This window comes from Gopherus evgoodei, chromosome 22, assembly GCF_007399415.2.
Source record: "Gopherus evgoodei ecotype Sinaloan lineage chromosome 22, rGopEvg1_v1.p, whole genome shotgun sequence".
Taxonomy (NCBI): Eukaryota; Metazoa; Chordata; order Testudines; family Testudinidae; genus Gopherus; species Gopherus evgoodei.
The window spans coordinates 13977993-13996464 of record NC_044343.1 but is presented as its reverse complement, the minus strand read 5'-3'; the positions used below and the strand labels follow the sequence as shown (position 1 = coordinate 13996464).

The window sequence follows — 18472 nt, the reverse complement described above, 5'->3', positions numbered from 1 at the left end:
CTCACGGCAGGTACGAGAGCACGTCCAGCGAGGAGGAGGAGGACAGTGAAGAGCGCTCCTCTGAGAAGATTTCACCCACCAGCTCTGACAGCGACGCGGAGGACGACGCAAACACCTGGGACGAGGAGATCGGTGTGAACATGGGTGAGGCTGCGAGCAGCATGGAGGGTCCTGAGCCGGGCACAGAGCAGAGGAAGAGAAACGGGGAGCAGGGGACAGAGAGCGCACCAGCTCTGGACCCCACCGAGGTGAAGGAGAAGTAAGTGCAGGGTAGTCTCCCCAGGGCTGGAATTCCAGCCAAGCTTAGTCAGAAAGGCCCAGTTATCTGAGAGCGCTCCAGCCAAACCCACTGGAGCCGTAGGGAGGGAGGAGGAGTTGTCTAGAGCCTCTTCCACAGAAACATCTCAGGCCAGGAGTGGTTCCAGCTGCCGTCTCCCTCTCCTGGCTGAAAAAGCCAATTTTATTTCTGCAAAAATGTCTAGGGAAATGACTTTGTTCTAATTTTGCCATAGACGATTCCTTCCCTCCCCCAGTGAACAGCATAAAATGGAGCCACAACGCTCATCTTGTTTCCAACTTTGTGGCCACAATTGGACCCATTTGGTGAAACATTTGAATTGTATTTTTTTGACAGGAATAATAACTGAGTTTAAAAAATTCAGTTGGCCCTAATCTCATCTGAATTGGTTAGTAAAAAGATCGGCCATTCAAACTCATCCTAGCCCCATCCCCCAGGGCAAGCCAGCATCTCCCAGCTGGGTGCTGCCAGCAGACGCTGTTAGAGCCATCATTAGTGGCAACCAGTGAAGCTACGGTTGCTAAACAGTTTGCGTTCTGCCCCCATTTCCACATGCTCCTAGCTTTGTAAAACACTCCCCCTTGGGGGCTGGCATCTGCCCTGGGCTCTGCTAGAAGGTGAATCTTTCAGGAAATTGGAGCAAGATTCTGCCAGTTGTATCAGTGTTATGGGGGCTCGAGGGGAATTCTCCCTGCTTGGTGTTTTGAGCAGGGCTTCATTAAACCATGGAAGGTTGAAAACAGGCCTGGGTGCAAACTACTCTGGGGACATTGTTCTGTTGGGGGAAAAAACAGATTTCAGTTTAGCAATCTGCCCATTTGAAATCTGTGATGAAACATGCACAAAGAAAGCCGCCTTCGATCTGCAGGTGCACCCAGCTTGCCAAAGCTCCTAGGGCCAGAGGAAGGAAGTGCACTGCCCTTAGCTGAAGCTCCTAGCAAGAAAAGCCGTAATGCCTCCAGGGACAACCAGGGGAGCATGTCTCCAGGAGAGCCTTGCTGTACTTTTGAGATGGGGTAGCATGTGTTCCCCAGTGTAGCCCTTCCACTGAATGACTGGAAAACCATTCATAAATGGCAAGGTACAAGATGCACGTAATTTAGACAGGAAACAAATAAGAGGGAACATGATAAGGGTATAGAAAATAATGAATGGTACAGAAAAGCTGGATTGGGCACTACTGAAACAAGAACAAAGACACCTCCAAGGCAGAAAATGTAAAACTGAAATAGGGAGACTTCCTTTTTGCACAACACAAGATTAGCCAGTGGAAGTAGATATACTTCACTGCCTCTGGGTATAATTGAGGGCAATTGCCCAGCAGGATTAAAAAATAGGTACAACATTTATATGAGAACATCCACATTGGCTAGGATTAAAAACCCACAAAGCTTGGAATGGATTAAAAAACCCATGCTTTGGGCATCAGCCAACCACTAAATCAGGGGTAGGCAACCTATGGCACATGTGCCGAAGGCGGCACATGAGCTGATTTTCAGTGGCACTCACACTGCCCGGGTCCTGGCCACCGGTCCGGGGGCTCTGCATTTTAATTTAATTTTAAATGAAGCTTCTTAAACATTTAAAAAACCTTATTTACTTTATATACAACACTAGTTTAGTTATATACTATAGACTTAGAGAAAGAGACCTTCTAAAAACATTAAATGTGTTACTGGCACTCGAAACCTTAAATCAGAGTGACCAAATGAAGACTCAGCACATTGCTTCTGAAAGGCTGCTGCCCCTTGCACTAAATGATGGGTTAGGAAGAAATTTCTCTCTTTGGCCATGTTATACCGTAATTGCGCACTGCCGGATTTTGCATCGGAGACTGGCCGGTGTGGGAGACGGGACACTGAACTAGATGGAGCTTTGTTCTAACCCAGCAGGGCAGTCCCTCCATTCCAGTGTCACTGCTTGCTAGGGCCTGTAATCATTTCTCTGGGAGCTCCTGGAAAGCAGAGACTGAAACGCACACTCCCTGAGTGCTGCAGTCCGGGAGCCTTTGGACCCGTGCAGAACACAAATGGGATTCTGAATGACGGAAATAACAGGGGTTTTTTCCAGGGCAACCCCTCAGGAAGGCAGGAATCCAGATCGGCCCTTTGATCCCTCTAGCCTGACCCTCCCTGCTGCACCAGATCAGATATTCGTGCCTTTACTCTGGATCCAGTCTCTGGCTGTTACCAATGTCTGATGCGTTGGAATCCCATGCCCAGCACCTGGGTGGCGAGAGAGTCCCCACTGCAGAAGAGGAAGGATAATCTTGTGGCTCTGGCACTTGCCTTGACGCAGACGTTTTGGCCTTGCTCCGTTCCATGCTCCCTTGAGGAGCCATGGGCCCTCCTGTCTGTGCCTCCGTGTCCTGTCTTCAAAATGGGGAGTAGCAGATGAATCTGTGAATGTGAGGTGCTGAGATCCGCTGGCAAGGGGAGCCACAGCTGTATCTGGTCGGTGGGGCCAGGGCGTACGAGGGAGGGTTCAGGGCTGTCTTCACTCATGCATGGAAGCAGCACATGGATTGTTTTCTTTTCTCCTAACAATCCTTTGAGTCTATTGCTGATGAATTCCCCCCCACACACACCTTTGTGCTTTAATGAGCAACTAACTTAGCTGCTGAACCCCCCCCAGCCTGTCCTGCCAGAGACTTAAAAGCAGCTCCTGGCTGTGCCCGTGTGCCCTGAGGCGTGGCTAGAAGTTGGCGTGATGTTTAGGCACATACCCGTCAGGAACTCTAGGATCAGCTTGTTAGCCAGCAGCTGCGCCCGCTCGAGGCTGCCCGTGCTGTTCTGCAGGCCACCTACTTCTCTGGGGTAACGCAGCAGACAACTCCATCCCCCACTGCTTTTCACAGGTTTGAATTGAGCCCAAGGATGAGAGAGGCCTGCATGATTGTGAAGCACCACCTCAGCCATCCCAGTGCCGTGAAGAGCAAAGAGGTGGTGAGTAGGAGGGGGTGCCGAGAGGTGAAGCAGCTGGGCTTGCCCTAGGTGAGATCGAGACCCACAGTCAGGGGTATTCTCTCCAAAGAGGCTTCTGTTAGGTCATTGGAGCCTGGATCCACAAACCCCTCTGCAACTCCTTGTACACCGGCCCTGCTGGGTCCCATGGCTAGAGCCCATAATCGGCAACACTAAGCACAAGGAAAAGGTGTGTGAGCCAGGACAATGGAAGACTAGTTGTTCCCCTGCATGCCACACGCTAGACGCTCTGCTCACCTCGGAGCACCCCTTTAGGGGAGGTGCGGGTGGGTATTTTGCTCTAGTGCAGAAGGAATTGTTCTGGGCAGGTCTCTGGCCTGTGTCATGCAGGATGTCAGACGAGATGATCACAGCGGGTCTCTCTGGCCTAGGAATCTCTGAATCCCACCCCCAATCCCTCCCTGTCCTTCTCTGTGCTGCAGCCTTGGAGTCATGGTCTGAGTCACTAACCTCTCCTCCCGGCTGGGCTCAGCCTGACATTCCAGGCATCACAGACCCTAAGAGATTGGAGGCCGAACAGCCCATGCTCCCTGCACACACAGTCCCCTCAGCATGCTGGGAAAGCCCTGAGGGCAGGTATAGAGCCAGCTGCTGCCTGCTACCCATGTCTCCAGACATCTGTGCCTTCCCTCCTGGGGCTTCCTGTCCGTGTCCACTCCCCGCCCAGGGAATGCCTAGCGCCATGTGTAAGGCTTCAGTCCAGAGGGTTCAGCACTGTCCTGTCACCCAGGGCCTTGGTGCAGCTCGGATCTGTGCTATGTTATCGATGGGCAGGTGTAGGGAATTGCACTGCTTTGTATTTGTGGCAATGGGAGGACTTGGCTAGGGATGGCGCAGCCTTGGGTCACAGCTGCTCATGGGAACTCTGGCTCCCCAGGCTTCGTGTTAGGGTGAAACTTAGCAGAGGAAGTGTTGAGAGCAGCCACAGCTTTGGCCAGTGAGCATGGTCCCTTGGAGATGAGCATTTCCCAGCTTGAGGCCTGCCCTTCTCCTTCCCCAGCTGTCCAGCAGCAGCATCCTTCTCCAGGAGTGGTTCCGAGTGTCCAGCCAGAAGTCCTCCGTCCCAGAGATGGTCGCCAGCCACCTCCTGGCCTTCGCAGAGGTCTCTCCAGGGATGCTGGCCCACGTGGTCAATCTCTCGGATGGGAACGGTAACACAGCTCTCCACTACAGCGTCTCACACTCCAACTTCCAGATCGTGCAGCTGCTCCTGGACACGGGTTAGTAGCACAAAGTGTCCTCTGTTTACCCCGGGCGCGATGTGACCCTGTCCGGTCCGGAAGTGAGGATGGCTCAGCTGAGGGTTCTGCACTAGGAGACGGGAGCGGAGACCTTGGTTCCCTCTCCAACAGCTGCCCTGCCCTCCAGGCTCCTCTTGGCTGCTGCTCCCGAGCCCTCCCATGAAACACATCCACCCAGGAGCCCTGACCCACCGCCTCCTCCCGACAGCCGGAGGCCAGTCTGACTCCCTCTCCTAGCGCCTCCTAGTGGCCAGGCTCTAGCCCGAGAAACTAGTCTGTGCTCGAGGTGTAGAACGCATCACTGGCCCATGCCCTGGGGTTACAGAGACATGTCAGGTGAATTAGGCCTGAAAATGAACCTACTACACAAGTATTTCCTTGCCCTCAGGGTCCCCAGATCCTCTGCCCACAGATTCCTGCAGTGGTAGAATCTGATGCAGGAATGCGGCCCATGGGCACTGCAGGGCAGGTGCAGTGACAAACACATGGACGGGGTCTTGGTGTCTGTGCTGTGACAAGGGGTCTGATCTTGCTGCCCTCATTCATGCCCCACCTGCAGTCCAAGGTGCCACCTGCGTACAGAGAGCAAGACACAGCCCAGGCAGTGGCCATTGCTGGGGCATGTGAAAGTGGGCCTTGTGCAGAACACTATTCAGTGCAGCCATTAGGCATTTGTCATGAGCCCAGGTAGCTGAAATAGCTTCCGTGGGCCCTGAGGTGGCTCACCCCTGGCAGGCTGGGGAACAGAACAGGAGATTCCATGCAGCAGCAGATCCTCCAGTCCCAGTCTTGCTCCACTCCCTGCATGGAGCCGCCCAGGGCTCCATGCTGCACAGAGCATGTCAAATCTCCTTTGCAGCCCCAGGAATCCAGCAAGGGGTTCCCCGCAGGACCGCAGCTGTGCAAGAGGGGGCTGGGTTTGCCCTTACATGCCCAGCAAACATGTACCATAGGGCAACATCAAGGGAACAAGGCCTTTCCAAACCGCAGAGCATCCCCCGGCGAGTGCGCCTGAGACAGGTGGGGGCCATACGGTCTAGGGCTGTGCCTTGGCCTAGCAGTGCAGCGCATCCACGGCACAGTGAGCATTGCCATCCGGAATCCAGACTTCCCAGCGCGCAATAGCTCGGCACCAGCAGCTCCTTGACTTGAGACACGCTCTTGGAGTCAGAGCTGAGGGCAGTTTTGCTGCTGAACGTTCCGGCCTGCTGGGGTCTCCAGCGCTCCCCCACTTCTCTTTCTGCAGGGGTTTGCAACATTGACCACCAGAATAAAGCCGGCTACACAGCCCTCATGCTGGCAGCTCTGGCATCGGTGGAGCATGAAGATGACATGAACGTTGTCAGGAGACTTTTCAGCATGGGAAATGTTAACGCCAAGGCGAGCCAGGTCAGTGCTAGCAGGGCTGCTCCCTGCAGCCGTCACCTCCACTCTAAACCCCCAGATTCAGCCTGGCTGAGCTCCCAGGCCGTGCCTCTGGTCTCGACCGACCGTTGGAAAGAACAGCTTGTGAGCAGGTGGGCTGGCTCACCTGAGTGACAGGGCTTGTTTCTGTCCCCTTTTGGTTGCCTTAAGCTTCGGAAGCCACTCCTGCTTTGGACCAAAATAAGTTTTGTTTTACCTCCAGTGAGCTCTGCGTGGGACAGGCTGGCTGCAGGCGGCTTCCACACAGGTCTGGGAACACAAGCCAAACCAGCCTACTCCCAAATAGCACTTGTCACCGTAAGCAGCTGCTGGCCGGATCCTGTGTGTGCTCAGTGCTGAGCTCCCAGTGCTCTGTCGCTGGCAGGACCAAGCATGTTCCTTATTTAGATTTGCCTTCTGTGTGAAGCTGCCCCTTTCCAGTGCTTGGGACCCCGAGGGAAAAATTGGAACTGTCCCTATAAAATCGGGACATCTGGTCACCCTACTCTGGCCTAATATGAGCCTGTAGGTCCTGGGCACTTGTCTGTCTAGGAAAGCGTCCAGTTGTTACTAATATCCCCTCTCCCAGCTGGAGGGGACCATGCCAGGTCTCTTCTCTATGTCCGCTTGCATGCAGCTCCCCTCACCTCTCTTCTCACTTGCAGGCTGGCCAGACGGCGCTGATGCTGGCGGTCAGCCATGGCAGGCAGGAGATGGTCGAAGCCGTGCTGGCCTGCGGAGCCGACATCAACCTGCAGGATGAGGAGGGCTCCACAGCCCTGATGTGCGCCTGCGAGCACGGGCGAGTGGAGACCGTGAGGCTGCTCCTGGCCCAGCCAGCTTGTGACATCTCCATTGTGGATAATGTAAGTCACTGCCTGCCCCACTCACACCCAGGGACCATAGTGCTGAGTTCTCACCACTGCTGCGTTGTGCTGCATACACTGATGTGCTGCCACCTCGCCAGTTCCCTGTATGACAGAGCTGGATGAATCGCTCCTGCCTGGGGATTTTCACCTTGTGTTGGCCTGCAAATTATCCACAAACAGAGTTTAATTTTTCCCAGTGTATTTGTGCTCAGTGATTGTTTGACTAACCCCTTTGTGAGAACAAACCTCAGCCTGTCGGGAGTTCACAAACCGTCCACTTGGACTAGGCACTGTACATGGCATCCGGCTGATCATCTGCGGCTTCGGGTGCCTGCCTGACTAACAGGGACTAGTGCACAGCGCATGCTCTTGTTTGCAAGTGAAACCAGGTATTGTACAGAACAGCTGAGCCCCGAACATTCAGAGACTGCAAGGCCAGAAGGGCCCATAGTCTGATTTGTACAACACAGGCCAGAGAACTGCCCCATGGAAGCACATGGAAACACAAACCCATTCAAACAAACAGCCCACACCTAGGGAGCCAACCCGGCTGAAGCCGGCAGCTGCTTGGAGGCAGAATGAAAGCGTCGGTGTGCGGGTTTCACCTGGCCCTATCACACCTGCACTCCACGGCCAGTCCAAAAGCAAGAGGGGAGGTGGGTCTGGCAGTCCCTGCTTTTGAAAAGCCATGCCAGTTCCCATTTAGCTCCTGTCTCCTATGTCATCACACCATCCGTTATTCCAGCCCCGGACCTTCACCTGGGAGAGAAGTTCCGTAACTTGCCCAGCCTGTCAGGCCCTTGCTGTTGGAAGGCGTTGGAAGCACCGAACGTTCAGTATTGTGTTACTTAAATGGTCACACCAAGTCTCCTGCTGGGAGCTCTCTGAGGAACCCTTTTCCTTTTCTTCCCTAGGATGGGAACAATGCCGTGGCCATTGCTCTGGAGGCCGGTCACAGCAACATTGCAGTATTGATGTATGCCCACCTCAACAACCCCAAGGCACAGTCACCCGTAAGTAACCGAAGGCTCCCCTAGTGGAAACCATGACAGCTTTGGCCCCATCCAGACCGTCCAAAGTGCTGTGCAGGAAACAGGTCACCATGCTCACTGGGACCTGCAGGCCGGACATTTCCCGAGCTGGCTTTTAAATGCAATTGGCTGCTGAACTCTCACTGGGTGATAGGCCAGGGTGGTTAGCACAGGGCCCAGCATCAGCCCTCTCCAAGCAGGGAGGCTTATGAAAACCTGAGACAACAGCAGGGTGAACTGACTGCAAATAAATCCAGCCTGGATCTCTCAGGAACTGAACTCTCTGCTGTAAGCTTATCAAAGGGAGGGATCTTGCCTGGTGGGGCTCGGGAAGGAATAACAAGTCACCCAATGGACCTGCCCAAAGGCAAGGTTAAAATGGATAGGAACTAACCTTTCCCATCAAGGCTAGTGGCGAGGTCTCCCAAGGGAAGGGGTGAAAGCCCCAGCCTTCGAATTGTTTAAACCTTGATAAGACCGAGCTCCAGGGTGGGCTCTGTGGGGACCGGCCTGCCCAGACTGAGGGAGAGTGATCTGTACTGAATATATTAGGAATTGTTAAGGGGGCAAAACAAAAGCTGGGATTTCCCATATATGCGAGAACTATTCATGAGAAGATAAGAACGATCACACTGGGCCAGACCAAAGGTCCATCTAGCCCAGTATCCTGTCTACCGACAGTGGCCAGGTGCTTCAGAGGGAATTGACAGAACAGGGCAATTGTCAAGTGATCCGCTCTACAATGCGTGTGAAACAGGCTTCTGACACCTAGGAAAGGGGGAATTTGGAAAAGACGTCTTTCTGAATGGCCTCAGAACTATGTGCCACCCACCCCAAGGAGAGTTTGTGCTAATTCCCACTTGGTGTTTCATTGGCTTAGTGTGCTGTCACTCAACCACCTGATGGAGAGACCAGGGAGGGGTGGAGTTCTAAGGAACATCCCAGAAGTTCCTCTCTAGTGCTCAGCTCTTCTGAAATGCAGTTGTTATTTCTCCATCGTGCCTCTAGACTCAGGAATTATTGCTGTCAATCAGACCATCAGCTTTACCTAGTGCCCCAATGACACACGCATACAAATGCATGTAAATTACAATACATGGTAGGAAAGCAGAATCTAGGAAGTAAATTACATTATTATATTTGAAATAATTATTAAACTGTACGTGATTTTCTGTTGTTTGGCATTGATTGTATTAGAAAGTTGGACGAACTTCCAGAATTGTCAGTATATGTCCTAGCGCTGCAGCACTGACACACTAGGAAGACGAAGAGCTAGGCTGGCATTTCTCAGAGTGGTTCTTAGCTGGGATTGCATATTTTGGGTGAAAGTTTGAAGCAGCCATTAGGGAGTTCTCTGCATTTGGAAGCAGAGAGGTAATTTCACACACTCAGATATATTTTCAGATGCTTTTTTTTCCACTTAGTTGACTCTGAAGCAGCATCAAACTTTTAATTGTGTCCTGACCCTGGGCCAGGCGTAAGGAGCCACTCTGCTGAATTGATGAAATTGGAAGAGATTTTTTTTTTTAACCTATCCATGCAGTTCTGCAGTGATTGGTGTTCTCCCCAGGGGCTGTCCCAGAGATGCCCAGCTGGGTTACACCCAAGAGAAGGGGTGACTCATAATGTAGATGAAAAATTCTCATAAGGCATCAACAAGGAATTGGCTACTGAGCAGAGCTCAGGCATGGCTTTTCATGCTCCCCAGACTGAACTGCTGGGGCCTGTCCTCCTACTGCCCTAGCTGAACAGCGCACCAGGGGTTGGATCGAGAGGATCTTCCCCTTTGGTCCCACACACAGGAATACCGGTGGGGCTGAGGAGGAGGCTGTTGTTTCTGCATCCTAGAAAAGTTTAGTGACTGATGTTCTTTCTCTCTCTCTGCATCAGGGGACCCCACCAATAGCCTTGAAGAGCTCTAGCAACCTAATGAAAAAACAGTAGAGCAGCCTTCACATCCCAGGCGGCTGGATTCTCCGGGCACTCACTCCTCATCGTCCTGAAAATGGAAACTCCCCCATAATCTCATCACATCCAAGAACTCGAGCCCAATCCCCCAAGGGCCCGTGTGTTTATATTCCTGTCAAGTGTGACAGGCATCTATTCTAAGCCTAATTAACCCAATCTCCACTGGAGGGAAGCAGCTGGCACTAATCTGTGTCATGGGGGCTGCTGTAGAGTGAAACAGAGGGTCACTTCCAGCATTTCCTCTCTTCTCCCCACCTTGATGCTTGTCTAGGCTAAACCGGGCAAGTCGCCCTACCCGGGCCAGCCATGAGCACTATTTCTAACATCATACCTAGAACTGGTAGAAAAGTTGGGTTTCATCATGGAAATTTTCAGCAAAAATAGGAAAAAATCATCTACATTTAAATTTTCCACAGAAAATTTCAATTTTTCAGTGGAAATTTGAATTCCAAAATACCTGAGGCTGAAAACAAACCAAAAGACCAAAAATAAAAAGTTTGATTGGGAAATGCAGCTGTAGCTGTGGTTGCTCAGGTCCCATTCTCCTCTCTGGGCTGTATTGTTCTGCTGCTTTATGACATGTACGCTCTGTTGTACCAAGAATTCTTATGTAACATTTGAAACATAACTGGTGGGAGTGGCTGGGCTGCTGGTCACTGCCCTGCATCCTGGCTCTGCCTTGCTCCCAGTTCCTGCAAGATGTCTGACTGCCAATTCCTGGGTTTGTGCCCTTGCCATGCATATGCATAACTTCATTAGAATACCCCACACATCTTTCCCTTTTTTTTTTTTTTTTTTTAACAACTAAACAAAAGAATACCCTCATTGTTCATGCAATGGTGAGAGGTGATTCTGCTGTTTCTCAGTAGCTTTCAATGAGTCTTTTTGGGTTTTTTGACCATTGTGTTGTAATGTGTTCTCACCTCCGCTGGGAGTCTTGGAACAGCATCAGTTTCCTGTGGTCATGGTGGTGTGTTTCCCAGATAACTGACCCAGGCATCCAATGATCTTGTGTCTGATAGTCCCAGCAGGTGACATCACTTTGGTATGTGTCAGTGTTGTTATCAGGATGTTCCTAGTCTGGTGTGTAGGTGGGTTTACTGTTAAGTTCTGCACTGTGTGTGGAGGTAGCTCATCTGGGACGTTTATCACCAGTACCAGTAAGAGATGCTTATGGCTCTGCCTCAACAAAGATCCTTGTTTTGCTCTCGTGTGATCTTGGAGCAACCAGTCAAATTACCTCAGCCTTATCCCCCATGAACCATTATTCCAAATGTTAACAGGTTCTCCAGGGCGTAGTTCCCTCGGGTGCACCGCGGTTTTGTCATAGTAGCACATTTTTATGCCTTCATCTTTCTCTTTCCTTCTGCACCTGTTTGTGCCTCTGTTCTTTAGCTGCACCCTGTTTAATTTTAGGCTGAGGAAGTTGATTTCATACCTGACATCCTAGCACAAGCTCTACAGGTGACTTACCACATTCTAAACACTCTGAATTTGCCTGCCCCATTTTCAAGCCCATTATCCTGCAGGGGTTTAGAAGTCGTATATTCAAATCATGTGCATCTGCACAAGGCTTGAAGTCTTTGCTCACAGGTTGAGATCCATTGTCAGTCCTCACTACCTGTGAAATCCCAAATCTGGCAAAAGTCCCTTTGTGTTTCAATATGACTGGGTAGGATGTGGCATCCGTCAGTATTTCTACCTCTGGGTAGTTTGAGTTTGGATCCAATGTAGCCACATAGTCTCTGTCCAGTAGGGTAAAGGTATCTGCTCTCACTGTGTCCCAAACACCAGTTGACACACCTATATTTAATTCTTGGCTATGGCTAGCCTATGGGTTTGGCATGTGGCACAGGTATTTACCATATCAGTGATGTCGTCATTCATGCCTGGCCAATCGAGTGCTCCCCATGCCCTTCTTTTGCATATCCCTCTATCCAAATTTGCTGTATTCATTTTCATGCACTGTAGTCCGCTGCCATTCCACACCACTAAGTAACAGTTTTCTCATATTTTTTGTTGTATCAGTCAGGTTATCTATGAAGTTGCCCAGCCAAGTCACCAAACCTAGAAACCTTTGTAAATCTTTCGTTTGCTTTGGGTTTGGCATCCTAAGGATGCTTTTGCTAGATCAGGCCTGACACCACTTTCTGACAAGATTTCCCCTGTACAGAGAAGTTCTGTCTTCGTGAACTGGCACTTTCCTTTGTCCCTGGCAAGCTGCTGAATAGTCACAAGCCTTGCATAGTGTACCTGTTCTGTAGTGCCCCAGATGAAAATATCATTATGTGACCTTGACACCTTCAGTGCTATCCAGTAAAAATGCATGGTTCTATGGCAGAGGTGGGCAAACCATGGCCCATGGGCCACATCTGGTCCTGCCTGGCCCCTGAGCTCCCAGCTGGGGAGACCAGCCCCTGACCCCTCCCCTGCTGTCCCCCCCCACCCCCACAGCCACGCCACCGTGCAGGCAGCACTCTGGGTGGTGGGGTTGGGCGCTCCTGCAGGGCAGCTTGTCTGGCTCTGGCCGGGCGGTGTGGCTGCCAGGCATGCTGCTCTGAGCAGCATGGTAAGGGGGCCGGGGCTGGGAGATTGGAAAAGGGCGGAGGTTTGGGGGGGAGGGGGTTGAATAAGCATGGGAGTCCTGGGAGGCCTGTCAGAAGGTGGGAGTGTGTGGATAGGGGTCAGGGGACAAGGAACGGGGGATTAGATAGGCATGGGGTCCCGCGGGGCTTGTCAGGGGGTGGGGATGTGGATAGGGGTCAGGGAGGTAGTCAGGGGACTGGAAGCAGGGGGGTTGGTGGGGGGTGGGGTCCCGGGAGGGCAGTTAGGGGTGTGGAGTCCTGGGAAGGGGTGGTTGGGGGACAAGGAGCAGGGGGGGATGGATGGGTCGGGAGTTCTGAGGGGGGCAGGAAGTGGAAGGGGGCGGATAGGGGGCAGGGGGCAGGCTTTTTCAGGAGGCACAGCCTTCCCTACCTGGCTCTCCATACAGTTTTGCAACCTCAATGTGGTCCTTGGGCCAAAAAGTTTGCCACCCGTTCTATGGAATACTCCAGGTACAGAGCAAATTCCGAAAGGTAGATGTTTGAAGCAGTATGTGCCAAAAGGAGTGTTACAATATTGCACACAGCAGTGAGCTCTAGGAGATCTAGAATGGTCAAAATGTTGGCACCCGCCATCTTTCCCAAGAGTTCATCTCAGTCACTATGTGATAATGCTCCCGTCTTATGTTAGTGTTTAATTCCTTGGGTTTGAGACACAAGCACAAAGATCCAGATTTCTTTTATACTATCACAAGTCTGTGGGTTCCTCAACCCTTTCTGTTACTTCCATGGCTTGGAGACATTGCAGTTCTTGCTGGAGTCTGCCTCTCAGGGCCACAGGCACCTTCCTGGCTGTGTGTATAACAGGGTTTGCATCCTTCTTCAAAGTTATTTTATGCATGACTGCCAATCTTCCCAAGCCTTTGAACACATCTGTATCTGTATCTACTAAAGTTTTGATGCCTTACAACAAGCTGTGTCCTATATTAATCAGCTTGCATATTAGTCCCAACTGTTGACCTGATTCCAGGCCCAATACAGGTGTTCTGTGTCCTATCAGAAAGGTGTACTCAGTCTTTTCTTTCTTATATGTGAGAATGAGCCAGCATCAGCCCGCCACAGCACTATGGAGTCCATCACGAGCTGTCTGGACGTTTGCCTGTTTCATCAGTGGGGTCTTGTATTTTAAAGTTCACCACCATTGTGCCGGTTGTACATGGGTATCAATGCTTGTGTCTACATTATCTGTGATTTGTGAGCCATTAGTATTACCAGCGATGAACCAGTTCTTGTCTACTGGCAGCTGTAGGGTGTCAACATACACTGCCTCCTCACTGGAGCTATCACAGTATTCCTGGATTGCATCCACCGTTTACTGTTGGCTGCATTGGTTAGCAAAATGGTTGTAGTTGAGACACACACATTGCACTCCTGTCCAAATGCTGGGCATTGTTTGGACACAAGTTTGGTTCCACACGTCCCACATTTGTTTGGAATGGCCCTTCCACAGATTTTTTTTTTTTTGCCCTTTCTCATATTGATTGGTGTCAGTTTATCACTTTGTATGTGTGCGTCTCCTTGTCCTGCACTGCAGTGATCTCCTGCATGATGTCCCTGGTACCCTCTTTGCTTAAAGCCTATGTTTACAATTTTGCCTATTCTGCTGCTTTGCAGGTGTTCATGGCTTTCTCCAAAGTTAAGCCATGGTCTCTCAATAGACATTCCTGTAGCTTTAGATCACTGCAGCCTGTCTCTAATCAAGGAATCTCTTCTGGCCCCAAAGAGGCAAGACCGGCTCTTGTGCTTAAAGTCTGTGACGTAACCCTCAATGCCTTTGTTTTCCTTTTGCACTCGTGTGGAAAAAAAATTAAGTTTCCTTCTTTCTAGGAATGCGATGAGTCTGAAATTGTGCTAGGACCTTATCAAAATCTTCACTGTCCTCAGGGGACAGCTAGAAACTGTTAAAAAGATCTAGAGCTTCCCTTCCAGTTACAGTTAGCAACGAGGCTGCTTTCTGGGCTTCCACTCAAGGAGCCTGCATCTATTGCCACCATGTATAGAACAAACAATGTTGAAACCTCATCCAGGATTCCTCTACGTTCTCCATTAACCTGAGTTCCAGTGGTAGCTTTATGCCAGCATTTTTTTTTCGCCTGTGTTGCAGAGGAGGTGGGAGGTGGAGCAGGGAGATTGGGGAGCTCCTCTGATGTAAGGCTGTTTGAAACAATCCCTCTTTCCTTGACATGCTGCCTTTAAATATTCTCCAGACAGTGCTCTCCCCTCCGGCCACTTTTGGTACCACGTCTTGTTCTGCTACTTTATGAAACAGATGCTGTTTTATAGAAAGGATTTTATTTAGTGTTTGAAACATAACTCTGGGTGGTGGCTGTGTTACTGATCACTGCCCTGTGTTCTGGCTGCACCTGGCACTCAATTCCTGCAAGATATCAGGCTACCTCTGCCTGGAGTTGTGCCTCAGCACATAAGCTGTGCTCCCTTGTAGAACTATATATCCCATGATGCACCAGTCTCCCCTCTTGGGAAAGTGCATGGCCTGGGTGCATCATGGAAGATGTAGAGAATAATGGGGACGTGAAGCACGTGAACTACATCTCCCATGAGGCACCATGGCAGTATTTCAAATCAAAATACTTTGGTTGTCAGGCATTCAGTTTTTCAACCAAAAAATCTGACATTTCTGTAGGAGAACCTGCACTTTTAATGAAAAAAATTTGTTTTAGTTTAAAAACAGTTTAATGGAAAATGAAATTACTAGTTTAATCATCTTGGCAGGAACTAGCTCTTGTGTTTGCTGTAGTGCACTGGTTCGGGAGGTGGCTAGAGTACCAGACTGGGCCAGAGTGGGGTACTCCATACCCGTGAATCCACTCAGACTGGTCATCTGGGGCTTTTTTGGAATTCCCACAGCTGTTACTGCCTCTTCCCACTTGGGGCCAGCCTCCTTCTCCCAATGGGGTTGGGGAGGGAGGCAGGGAAATTCCCTTTAGAACTCCCTCCCCCTGCTTTTAAAGAAGCTGGCAGCTTTTAGCTGTGAAGGCAGCTGAAGCTCCTCTTGGCGCTTACCCACCCTTCCATCCAGCCCTGCCAGTGGGGAGAAGCACAGGGGCCAGAGGCAGCTGGGAAAGTTACATAAGTGAGTGAAAAGTGGAAGTAGCAGCTGACAGGGCAGCCAAGCTTGTGTGGGGAGGAGAAGGGCTAAGATTATAGGTCCATGGTGGGACCAGCTGGGATGGGGTGAGGGCAGCACACCCATGGAATGTAACAGCAAATATCTAAACCAGAGCAAGGCTTTCCTGGGACATGTCACTACTGGGCTTTCAGGTTCTGCTGCTCAGCTACAGTGGAAGTGACCCTGCCAGTTTCCAGTAGCCGGGGGAGCAAAGGGCTGGCACTCCCAGAGACCTGCCACCTCACTTTACCCGTTTCCTTCACTGGGGCAGGAGCTGGACCCAGCCGCTGAAAATCATTGAGAAGCTCTAGCCTGGAGCTTTGGTTATGCCCTCCAGAAGCTGTCTGAAAAGCAGGTGGAGACCCACCCCTTTCCCTTGATTTCCGCACAGGAGACACTGTGTGGGCCTCACACCAGCACTGCACCTTTCCATCTACAATCCAACAAATCACAGTCCATGGCCTCCCAGCGCCCTTTGCACATGGGATGGGCTGGTATCTCTGATTCCAAGAGGGCCTGCTCGCTTAGGCTTATATGGGAGTTAGGCACCTAAATTCATTTGAGGATCTGGTCCTTAGCCCCTTTTCGGCCCAATTTTTCACTCGGCCCTTCTCAAAGGACTCAGAACCTGCCAATCAGTGTTAAACGCACTGCATGGCCGAACACACTCACTTGCAGGGTGTGTTACTGGCAACTGCACTGTGAGGTTTCACTAACTCTCGGAGGGGCCTCCTACCTCCTACCAGCTATAAAAATCAGAATATTTGGTCATGAAAAATGTAAGTGGGTTTGAAAAAGTGATCGCCTCCTCTCGTGCACAGCAACGCTGTCCAGCAGCTCTGTGAAAAACCTTCCCGTTACATAGCAGGGGTGTGAGCTCAGAACAGCAAAGGCTGGGCCAGGACACACAGACACATGCCCTGGGGTTAGTAGGCAACCGTGCTGGAGCATTTGAGAGCTTACAGCTGGGTTTGTTACCATGTTATCAGTATAGAACAGTGGTCCCAAAACTGTTCCTCTCCCCCTCCCGCTTACCAGTAATGGGATGTGTCCACATTCCCCCGACCCCAGCCTGGAGCCAAATCATGGCTGGGGGTGAGGACCATGGGAGCCATGGCTGGGAACAGGGCCAGAGCAGAGCTGGCCTGGCCATTCCTCCACGCCCCCATAGGGGAGCAGGCCCCCCCAGTTTGGGGACCACTGGTATAGAGCCAGCAGTTCTAGCCTGACTCTCCCAGACCAGTTGTTATTGTTTGTCCCAACCAGACTTTGGCTGAGCCAAGTTTATAGAATCTGAGAACTGCTCTTCTGATGGGCAAAAGCCCAGAGCCTCAGCAGTATTTGGGCATCTAACCCCTATTGCTTTCAGTGGAAGTTAGGTGCCTAAATACCTTTAAGGATCTGGGCTGAGGCTCCCATGCGTGCTGCAGGCCTGTGTTTGCTATACCCTGATGGAGGATGCTCCCAGCAGCTTTCTAGTGCTCTGATTACACTTGCTTTGTATGTACCACCCATTAGAATGCTTTTGCCTGGTGTCTGTTTGCTAATATTTTAATATTGTTTATTTTTTAAAATATAAATAAAATGTAATGTTAAATATATTTTAAAATCAAGGTGCCATCAGCATCCCCTTAACCTTTAAGGCTGCCTCCAGTTGAGGTGTCCAGAACCTGAACTTTACAGAACAAGGTGACCTGAGCTGGTTACCAGCTCGTTTCACCTGATTTCTTCCAAGTTTATTATGCATTGGCTGAAGCAATTCTGCCTGCCTTCCCCCATTCCGCATTCCAGGTGGTGTGGTCGGATGCAGGAATCACTGGGTGAAATATTCAGCTGTGTTGGGCAGGTCAGCCTAGCAAAAATGGTCATGTCAGACTTCAAAATCTATGAATTAATTTCTCAGTTGCAATCCCTGGCCCCTTTGCTCTGTCCTGATGTGCTGGTTAGACTAAGGCCCACATGGTTATATTGGAGGCCAGCTCAAGTGCTAGTGTGTGCACTCAGCACTTGCTGCTCCTAGCAGTAGGGCCCTACCACATTCACAGCTGTGAAATCTGATCTTTTGTGTACTTTCACCCTATATTATTCAGAGTTCACAGGGGAGACCAGTGCTTCTCAAAGTAAAAGAGAGTGATTGAGTGTGTGTGCGTGTGCCAGTCCTCCACCCAAAGGGAGGCTGCAAGGTTATTGCTGGGGGAATAGGGGGGTTGTAGTATTGTCACCCTTACTTCTGCGCTGCCTTCAGAGCTAGATGGCTGGAGAGCAGCAGCAGCTGCTGGCCAGGTACCCAGCTCCAAAGGCAGCACCTCTCCAGCAGCAGCAGCACAAAAGGGTGGCAATACCATATCAGGCCACTCTTCTGTGCTGCTGCCTTCAGAGCTGGGCTCCCGGCCAGCAGCCACCGCTCTCCAGCTGCCCAGCTCTGAAGACAGCACAGCAGCACACAAGTAAGAGTGGCAATACCACAACCTGGCTATAATAGTCTTGTGACTTTGGGGTCAGGACTCCTACACTTACAACACTGATTTAAATATCTGAAATCATTAAATTTATTTTAAAAATCCTATGACAATGAAATTGACCAAAGTGGACCATGACTTGGTAAGGCCCTATCTATCAGACCTGCTCAACCACCTTGGAATGGCCTGTCATTGCACTGCCTAATTCCCACAAACAGCATATAGAGCAGGATTACAATTGTTCTCGTTCCTGCCAAGGCTGTGGTCTGCCAGAGGAACAGCTCTGGGCTGGGGAACTCCTCCCGTGCACTAGCTCTGGTTAGTTAGTGAGGCCTGGCTCCACAAAGGGTCTTAGGCAGCACAATGCTCAGTGTAGCAATGCTGAACTTTTAGGCACCTAGTAAAATCAACAGGAGCGACAGTAGTAGCCACAAAGGCTGAGTCAGGCACCTGGGCTCCCTGTGTAATGAAGGGAGGGATGCTTT

The 18472-nt window shown here is 50.9% G+C and overlaps 1 protein-coding gene across 5 annotated transcripts in view; it reads left to right on the top strand.

Moving 5' to 3' along the window:
* KANK3 (KN motif and ankyrin repeat domains 3) overlaps positions 1-10308 on the top strand; it is a 48093-nt gene extending 37785 nt beyond the window's left edge. For all 5 annotated transcript variants that reach the window (XM_030540194.1, XM_030540196.1, XM_030540195.1 and 2 more), the window contains 7 exons: positions 11-259; positions 3156-3243; positions 4283-4502; positions 5770-5912; positions 6593-6793; positions 7711-7809; positions 9718-10308. In XM_030540194.1, coding sequence (XP_030396054.1) covers positions 11-259; positions 3156-3243; positions 4283-4502; positions 5770-5912; positions 6593-6793; positions 7711-7809; positions 9718-9771 — 1054 coding nt within the window. In that variant the 3' untranslated portion in view covers positions 9772-10308. The remainder of the gene's footprint in view (positions 1-10; positions 260-3155; positions 3244-4282; positions 4503-5769; positions 5913-6592; positions 6794-7710; positions 7810-9717) is intronic.
* Positions 10309-18472: the final 8164 nt, after the last annotated feature.